Source organism: Ischnura elegans, chromosome 4 (assembly GCF_921293095.1).
Source record: "Ischnura elegans chromosome 4, ioIscEleg1.1, whole genome shotgun sequence".
Lineage (NCBI taxonomy): Eukaryota > Metazoa > Arthropoda > Insecta > Odonata > Coenagrionidae > Ischnura > Ischnura elegans.
Window position 1 is genome coordinate 136,795,475 of NC_060249.1, and position 10,000 is coordinate 136,805,474.

At 36.5% G+C, this 10,000-nt stretch overlaps 1 protein-coding gene and 1 long non-coding RNA gene across 2 annotated transcripts; one reads left to right on the top strand and one right to left on the bottom strand.

Moving 5' to 3' along the window:
* Positions 1-867: 867 nt before the first annotated feature.
* LOC124156965 lies at positions 868-2,571 on the bottom strand. Its single transcript, XM_046531411.1, has 6 exons — positions 2,532-2,571; positions 2,106-2,138; positions 1,884-2,021; positions 1,630-1,795; positions 1,426-1,520; positions 868-1,051 (listed from the first exon to the last, which is right to left on the bottom strand). The coding sequence occupies exons 3-6, from the start codon at positions 1,990-1,992 to the stop codon at positions 882-884; spliced, it is 540 nt and encodes a 179-aa protein (XP_046387367.1). The 5' UTR covers positions 1,993-2,021; positions 2,106-2,138; positions 2,532-2,571; the 3' UTR covers positions 868-881.
* A 3,540-nt stretch (positions 2,572-6,111) lies between these two features.
* Positions 6,112-9,425, top strand: LOC124156966. Its single transcript, XR_006864481.1, has 3 exons — positions 6,112-6,142; positions 6,250-6,326; positions 9,239-9,425. It is a non-coding gene; the product is annotated as an uncharacterized LOC124156966 (long non-coding RNA).
* The last annotated feature ends 575 nt before the right edge of the window (positions 9,426-10,000 follow it).

Here is a 10,000-nt window from a genome sequence, read left to right on the forward strand (position 1 = left end):
GTAAATGGAATAGATAAAATAATACCTATTGGGAAGTGGGCTCACCCTCACTCTTAAAGGGGTTAAAAACCTCCCATGTATGTATGATCATAATTCCAAAGAAGGTATTCATTGCAGGAATTGAAGGTGAAAACAGTACGGTCATCTTACTTGTCGAAAACTACCCGGCCCACCAAATAATTGACCTGAGGGTCATGATACTAGTCTTCCTGCCAACAATGCTACTTTCTTACTACAGCCTCGTTTTTATGCAAAAATTACTCATGTGACAAGAGTAAAGAGAATTTTCAATACCTCAGAGGACATTTTTCATTACTAATTCAAATCCTCCTGCCTTCAATGAACTGATTTTCACTAACGTTGGATTCAAAAAGTGGGACTTGATTTTTTTTACTTCTGGAGGCACAACTCTCCTTGGAAACCCCTTTCATTGAAATACTGCGCTGCAAACATTATGAAAATGAAATTATTAGGGACCGCCAAGGAAACATTTGTACTGTTTCAACCCTACATTGAAGGATGAAAACTACCAAGTTTTATTCAAGTCAGTGTTGGTGGGTGTCATGCCTGTATGAATTGAAATGAAAAAAAAACCCTTAATTTCAACCAGAATATTGCCAGTAATGCTTAAATGAAAGAGGTGTATGGAGGAAATTCAAAGTGGCCACATCAGTTGTGCAATCTGTGTCTCTCCAATGGATTAGTGCTCTTACTGTCGGCATAAGCTGAGACGAAATGATGAATAATTCACTCACAACATGCAACAAATTTTCAGTCCAACCTACCATGTCCTTGTTTACTTGCCTATGGTGATAGTTATATTTTCACAACATTTTGGGCCAAGGGTATAAACTCAATAAACCAGACTTCAAAATAAAAATTTATTTCAGTATTTCTAAAATCTGAATTTGTAGGGCCACCAAGTCCTCCCTCTTCTTTTGCCGCAGCAGATCTGCCACTGCCATGCAGAAGTGGTGGATACCGTCATTTTCTTTGGGCTTTGTGTCCCTCAACTCCTGCAGAATCCTCTCAGTGAATTCTCCTCGTTGAGCTGAAATCCAAATGCCAATGATAAGTTATGTGGCTGTGCAAAGGAATGCAGGCAGAGAAATAAATGCAGTGTAATAATATATTGATGGCCTTTTTGAGGTAGGTCTTAATGCATGTAGCTCCTAAGTAGGATGGCATTGATTCTAATTGAGCACGTTTGAGATCCATAAAGAAGTATGCATTTAAACTTGCGGAGTAATATCTTAAATAGGCATCAACATGATGCTGTGAAACTGCTACCACAAATGAATCAGTCATATTAAAGATGCAAAGAATTTGGAAGCCTCAATGAGAAACTTTACCACTTAACACAATTCTAAGGAGCAAATTGTAGAAATAAAAGTAAAAAAAGAAGACCATGACGACAAGACTTACAAGACTTGGGGGATGGGGATGATAAAGGAACTGCTCCCGAGCCAACAGTTGGAGTGAAACGTGCTCCATTCCCCTCATCCAGGCTGCATGATGTCCTATAAGAACAGATATTAATTAAAGCACATCCTCTGTCATCTCAATAAAATGTTCAGGTAATTATTCGTGAAGCTCACACGAAAAAAGCCATGGACAGACGACACTTACTTTTTGTATTTTATACAACTGTTAAGGTATGTCAGAGAGTCGAAGTGCACCCACTTCTTCCTCTTCACTACCCCTGATCCACTGGGTGGGTGCACATTCTTCTCCCTGACATACCTGTCCCTCAGGCTTTTGAATTTCGAGGGGAGCTCTGCCTCCGGGATTTTTCCTGCAATGATTGGTTATGTATAGAACTTTAACTTAAGCTGCCAGAGTAATAACAAGAGAAACACTTGGGAAAGTTTGCCAATGCATACCATCTAAGGCCAAGTATACCTCCCTCCACAACATTGCCTTCCTCTCAGGAGTCCTCTCTTTGAGAGGAAGGCGAATGTCGAATAGTGGTGGTCGCTGCTGCACCTCCATAATGAGGGCCTCAATGAGGCAGTCGTCCTCTGAAAAATGAATTGATACATAGTCATTTGTTGCAAACGTAAACGTAATGTGCAAGGAAATAGTTTCTCAGTGGAATAACTCACCAATAGTCTCCCCACTGCTGCTTGTTGAGGGCCCTGCAAGTAATACAAGGAGGCTGTTTTCATTCATCACAGCAACCAACCGCACTGTATAATAACTAGAATTCTTACTTAAAGCCTTATGAAATACTTCTAGGTTGAACACAAAGGAACCATTACTTAAGAAAATAATACTCGCATTTTACATTATGTTTATGAGTGTTCTTACACTACTCACACTACATTATTTAAGAATACTGATACTCACATCACCATTTTGATATTGTATGTGAATCAAGGCTCTACATATCCACGGGTTTCACTTACAGTTAATACCAGCTAATGATAATGCAAGGAATGACACTGCTTACTCTCAACTGAAGCTGCTACAAACTACGTTACCCAACATTTGTATAAAAACTATATGCACTTGTAAATATAGTCACTCACCAGGTTCCACCAAATTGCCTTTGTGGCACACTTGATCTGTATATATTTGATCGGTGACGATAACTGAAAGAAAGGACAGATATTAGATACCGCTGATAAGTTTCTTTTCAAGAACACGTGCAATCAATCCCAAAAATGATATTAATGCCTGATCAGGCCAAAACTTACTCCCTCCCGATCGATATATCTTCCCCTGCAATTGATCCACATGAGTGTGATTCATGAAGCATTCATGGTTGCCAATAGCATCCCGAGGCACCTTGCCCGAGCAGTGGCCACAGATGTACTAATGGGAAAGTTAAGAAGCCATACTTAAGGGAACCAGATTGAAGTAAAAGAAAGTGTATCATGCATATGTCACTGCCAATGAAAAAGCAGACTGAAAAAGAAGTGATAACTCTGAACACCCTGGCTACATTCATCTATCGCTTGGACTTCAACTGAGAAAGCAAGTTAAAGGTGAGAACATAAGAACTCGTAACAATCATGAATTGCAATTAAAGCATACAAAATGTTGGGGTTAATTAACCGAATGTGCAGATTAAAAAAGTTTGAATTGCTGATCACTTCTCTATGCTACCTTGGTTACGTACGTTTTGGAATATGGTACGGTGTCCTCCTTCCATGGTACGGTCATGGAAGAAGGGTATGGTTATTGGGAACCCATATTATGATACCCACATGCATACTCTGGAAAGTGAGAAAATGAAATATCTCAAATTACTTGACCATAAATCTTAAGAAAATGCCACAGGACTCAACATTTCTGCACAACATTTGCATTTGTACACTCTATCAATTCGTAAAAGGCATATTGGAATGCTCTTCCTTAATGGTAAGGTAAGATAATAACATTAAATCCCCTGATTTATAGACCTTGCTAACTTATAAGTTTCCAAAATTTCCCAATTCTAAACATCCGTACGAGAAATTCGACCCCTTGCTATTTTCGTTACCAGCCATCCAACTACACCAAAAATATGATTACTTACAGAACAATAACTGATTGTAGCTTATAGTGTTATGACTTTGATTTTTTCATTCTTTTTCCTCAAGTTAAAAAAATGCGCATTAAATAAAGTAACAATGTGATACCATAATGTATGTTATCATAAATGAAAACTCCTCTGAACACCTAGATATTTTATACACACCTTTTAAATCTGAATTTGATGATAATCTCATCAAATTAATTGAACGGCTTTCCTGTGTATTACTTAGTAATTTCTGTAAATATGTATATCTATTCCTAATGAAGTGCGGTGATGTCCCTAGAGTAATTACGTTACTTCATTAACCTTTTATTTTGATTACTGTCTTTGAAACACTAAAATTTTATAGTGCAAGTGGAACTACAGGTTTCCTAATTACATGGAATTGCCAATGTTAATAACGTTCTTGAACGTGCAGTAGTCACTAAAGCATCGTACCAATGTAAACACATTGCCCATGCATTAATTTCATCACATAATTTGCAATAAAGAAAGAATACACCCCGCTAACAAACGAGTTTTAACTCCGAATGAGATTCGTGTGCACATTAATGAATGAATTCATGATCCGTAAATTAGAAATTTCAAACACTAGAAATACTTAACAAGAGTAGTGCGGAATTTTAACCTTATAATTCGAGACCGACGAATAAAATATTTTAAAATGAACTGTGGCTAGCCTGGGAATAACATGTAATGAGTCATCGTCGGAAGCACATGTGCAACGGCGTTACCTCAACACGTTTTGTATTAAAAACTCATCAATACAAACAGGTAAGCAGCATTTTAAAACAAGTGCACTACAATGAAATATTATAGTAACCCTCACGACGTCATAGGGACTTATAAAACTTATAAAATAATTTTCGACGTCGAGGATGGACTACTACCGATTCATCCGCGATGAAATAAACGTAAATTACAGAAAAACCCGCAAATAATACAAATGGAAAGTCAAATATAACACAATACAAGGCCATAGATCGCATTCTGTCGTCGTTCATAAGATAAAACCTCCAAAATGTGAATTTATCTGCTTACCTCACTCTCCATGTTTTTCGTAGTCCCCGGTCAAAGTGCTGCGTACGCGCCAGGAAATCCAACAGGTTCAGTTTTTCTGCGACGACGCAGCGACAAGGCCGTTTATCAGGCCCGGGGGAAGTGGTACCAGCGACCGCCACTCCGCCTATAGTTGGAGTAAGCTATAACTCAAATATATTTTTTCAATTTTTATGATGAAGTACTTTCAGATATTCGTATTTTTATTTTTATTGATATTTTTGACATTATTACATAACGCAAAGTAATATTTTCATTCGCACATGTGTTTATGTTTTGAATCGTTTCAACGGACATTGCGCACCGTTCCATACCGTCCATCAGCTGTGTTGTTGTTGTCGTCATACTCGTTGTGGGCCGTGTTCTTTTTTGCTTTTAACGCAGAAAAGGTTTGTTAATTGACAATTTTCTGGAAGTGTAGTGACATTTAACGCCTCAAAATGCGCGATAAATGTGCAGTTAGGGGTTGTCAATCGAAAGATTGCAAGTTTTTTCGATTTCCACGTTTTCTTCATTCAGTCATATATATAATTATTTGATATAATCTTTTAAGTTTTCAAGCCATATTAGCTAATAATGTAATTCTTTCTTCAAGGAATTTTGATTTTCATTCGATAATCATTCCAATGTGTCTATTAAGTTGATGGGGTTGTTGTAAATGCTGGTGGTGAAAGTTGTTGATGCAACGTTTTCAAGATACCCTCGTTATTTTTCACCAATTGTCATTCATATGTGTCCGACATTCGTTCTGCAAGATTGGTGAAATGTTTCAGTGTAACTTGTTAACATGATCATTGCATCAGCAATTTCCACGTACCGTTTTAATTGCATGTAGCAACTGAACACAATTATTTTCTCTATAAAAGGAGGAGAGGCAGAGTGATAACTTGTTAAGCCATCGGTGGAGATGCATGGAAGTATTTCCATTAATATACGCTGTAGTATAAGAACTTGTTCATGTGATTTGTGGACCTCCTGTTTGTATTAAGATTTGATTCGGTGGGTGACTGTTGACCTAGTTTTGCAGTGTAGGTATTGATATCTCAGGGCCTGTGTTTCCGGTCCCAAGCCCGGAAAAAGGAGGAGGGTTTCTGTTGTTACTTAATTAGTGTCCATTTATAAAGTGATTCTTATTTTCCATCAGTCATTCTTCGTATAGTAAATTTTGGGAGTGCAAATTGAATTTTAGCTTAGAAATAACTGAACAGATGTGAAATAATGCTTAGATATAGGATTATAGTGTTTTCCACTGAAAATTTTACAAATGAGTAGTTGCTGTTTGACGAATGTAGTTGCAGTTAATTGGTTCTCATGACACATTAGGATGGTATGAATGAAATATATAAATTTCAAATCATACCATCATTTATGAAGATATATGATGGTATGAATTGAAATTATATTGCTCATAAATGACTACTCAATAGCTGGAAATTTAAATATTTTCATTATTGCCATCAATCATTTTCATTTTCAGCAAGCTCTTTGATGCATTCTGGCTACCTCTAGATGGCATGATAGAGATATAAGGATGATCAATCTGTTGCTGTTGAAACAAAGGTATGTTACTACAAAGGGACTGAACCATATATGTACATTAACTTTTAGATCTGAAACAATTGTCATCATTGCCACCGATTAAAATGTATCCCTTGTATTACTTGCAGCAAGCCGGTTGATGTATTCCAGTTACCTCTGATGGCATGCCCTATATATGGTCCAGGAATCTACTGTTTTGCTAAAGGTAAGTAATTCTAGAGGAAATGTAATAATTTTCTAAATCCCTCCATTCCTTCCCCACTTTTCTGATCGAATGTTGAGGCTCACATTTTAAAAAGTATGTATCGAATAGTTAAAGAATTCATTGATGGATTTTTAGTATCAAGTCTTGGAAGTATATTGGCCAAGGCCTGAAATGAAGTCACCATGTATTTTTGCATGTATATTCCACTTCATACAAAATTTTTTCCAGAATGATTGTTAACTATTATATGAATGTGGATTCTTAAACTCTTTGTCATTCTCTTGTAATATTGCATGCAATTTTCATAAATTTTTGACAAGTTTGATGCTCTAAACCAAACTTATTGATGACTTCAGCTATTCTATGAACTCAAGTCTTCTGCCATTACTTATTACTTCATGAATACAGTAACATATTCATTGTTGTAAGCAGCTGAGAAATCAATTAACAACTACATTTGGTCCTCTGTTATTTTTAATTCTGTCACTCTGCCTTCAGATCTTCTGATCAAACTGTTTCATATGTTTAAATTTTTGATTCAGTTTAGTATTACAATTTCATGATGTCAGAAGTATTTCATAAGGATATTTCCTCAAAGAGTGTGCCAACAATTTGATGAATCATTCTATAATTCAGTGCTTCCTGTTTCATTTTCATTAAGTGGACACCAAATGAGTAATGCCTTTACGCTAACGCCTTTTAGGTTATGATACACTAATGACTAATATCCCTGAAAAAAATTAACTCCACCATGGTGGGTAAAGGAAGGGTAGTAGCCTTCATGGTGGGTAGTTACCCTTGCACAACCCACGCCCTACCCACCATTAAGGGTAAGGGAAGGATAGAAAAATCCTTCGTCTACCCTTCCTTGAAACTCCTTCCCCTACCATCTGTGTACCCTTCCTCTAGCCACCATTAAGGGTAAGGTAGCCACCATTGAGGGTAGAAAAATCCTTCGTTTACCCTTCCTTGGGACTTAGCATTTATAACTGAGGAAAACATATCCTGAAAGTGTCTCCTCAGCTACTTTCACCTGCTAAAGAGTATTCAGTTTTGTACAAGAACGTAAGCAGTCTTTGAAAGCAAAGATAGACGGGCTACACAACTAATCTTTAAAACTCCCTTAAGGAAGACAATAATATACATATTCAGTGGCGTAGCCAGCCCTTATGACAAAATTGTATAAACCTGTTTCAAAACTTTATACATTCTTATACATTACCATGGCAATGTATAAGAATGTATAAAAATTTGAAAGACGTTTATACAACCCCACCCCTCCCCTATGAAAACATTGTATAAACCTGTTTCAAAATTTTATACATTCTTATACATTACCATGGCATTGTATAAGAATGTATAAAAATTTGAAAGAGTTTTATACAACCCCACCCCTCCCCTATGAAAAAATTGTATAAGAATGTATTAAAATTTGAAAGAGGTTTATACAATTTTTTCATAGGGGAGGGGTGGGGTCCCGGGGGATTTGGACCCTCCGCCCCCCGAAATATAAAACAATCATTTTCCTTCATAAAAGAAAACAAAATATTGAAAAATAATGAATTTAAAATATATGTACTTCTTTAACTATTGAAGTTTTTTCGATTATGAAAAGTGTTTGAATTAGTTGAAAACCCATTATTTAGTATCCTGTTTTTCAAAACTTTCCCCACCTGGTTTTGGATCCCCCCCCAAACGAAATTCCTGGCTATGCCACTGTACACAATAGTTTCTATAATTGTGTAAAAAAAGCTCATTTAGAAGTTCTTTCATTCACATTTTTAGGATGTAACATATTTGTGTGGCTGACAATGGGACATCGCGAGAGTGATGTTCGGTACTTGAATGCCGATCTTATTTTCTGAAACGAAATAGGTAGAGAAAAGTCACAGCTTTCTTCCACATAGGCCTGGGTGCGAATCTCATCTTAAGATTTTGTAGTATAAGTACCGTTGAGAAGCATCATCTGACAAGTACCTCGATAGCTGAGGTTGTGAAAGCACTAGTTCATTATCCTCCAATATGTAGGTTCTGGATTCAAGACAATGTAAAGGCTATTTTTTTTCTGTCTTATAACTTTAGAAATCACTGTTACAACTCATCCCCATTCGTTTAATTTAGTTTTTATATTAGTCCTACCCTTCCTGTACCCTTTATTGAGGCTGGCCCAACCCTTCCTGTACACTCCAGGAAGGAGAGGGCCTACCCACCAATGTTCTAAAATACCCTTCGTCTACCCTTGCTGAAGTGTATATGAAGGGTACACCTATCCTTCCCTTACCCTCATTGGAGGGTACACCTCACCACAATGGAGGAGTTTATTTTTATCAGGGATCTGTTAAGCATATGGTGACATAATTTATCTCGACAAAAAATATTTATACACTCAGTTTTCCTTTGAATGACAGCGATTGAATTTTTCATTCTAAGAGTTAGTCGCATTCGGCCTAGTCTTTAAGGTGACAGATGAGTTATCTTCAGCTCCTTTGTATTAACTCCGGAGTGTGTGTTAGCAAACTTTCATATTTACAGTATCTCCTGATGTTTTTTAATTTTTACCAAATCACCTGCTTTTTAAATTTTTACTACAAATGTATTAGGAACAACCTATAAATTTCATGACAACCTTAAATTGATTTTTCTGTATTTCTACGAAATCATTCCAAAAAGGTGGAAGTAGGGCTCCCAAGACATCATGTTAGGTCCTAATGATGAAGTGAGGCCCAATTAAATTGTTGCAATTGATCCTAAACCAAAAACATGATAGTGTAAAGGCATTACTAAGTTGGTGACCAATGTGTTATTGTAGAAAAAGTTTGGTTCTCCCTTCTCCTAGGATTTTAATATTACTTTTACCTTAGAGAGAATGGTGGTGATTGCCATGTCTCATTCGTGTCCTTTATTTCTTTCAGGTTATTTGGTTGAATTAGCAATCAGGTATCATCATTGTGGAAAAAGTGAAGAACAGCTATAATTTCTGGCAAGAGTAAAGAGAAAAATGATATTTTTCATATTTTTGTACTTTTTTCATTATTTATCATGAATTGTGTTACTGTGTAGCTGCACATTATTGAGTTAATTAAATTTTTGTGTTGACAATATTGTATTATTTGAATTTCTTAAATTAGCGCATGCTATTTTCAACTTTGCAAATAATTGCCTTTAGAGTTATTCAATTGCTTTAGCAGTATTTTTATCGATAATATGATTTTTCATCATCTTTTGTTATGATTGATGAATTAATGCTCATTAAATTAAAGTTCTTAGTAAAGTGACAAGTAATTCTCAACAAACACCGAAGATACTTCATGGAAAGTAATCTTTAGCTGCTTAATAATGATGAAGTGGTTTTGCTATGGATATTTTGGCCTATAAGAATTCAAATTGCCTCCAGTTAATTTAATTGTTGGTAATTTGAATTGTTATAGGCTGAAATATCCATGCAAAAAAATTAAATCGAAAACTTAAACAGAATTGGGAAGAAGCCCGGTTTGAATTTTCCGGTGACAACAAACGCCATCTATCCTTGGAGTAGGTACTAGATCGGCCAGGCCATAAATATATTACACAGTTGGCACCTCTTGGCAGGGAGCTGGAGACGTGACGTCATCAATTCTCAAAGACGGGCTCTGATTGGCTCGCTAGCCGCGGCGTCAACGCAACGCCGAACTGTG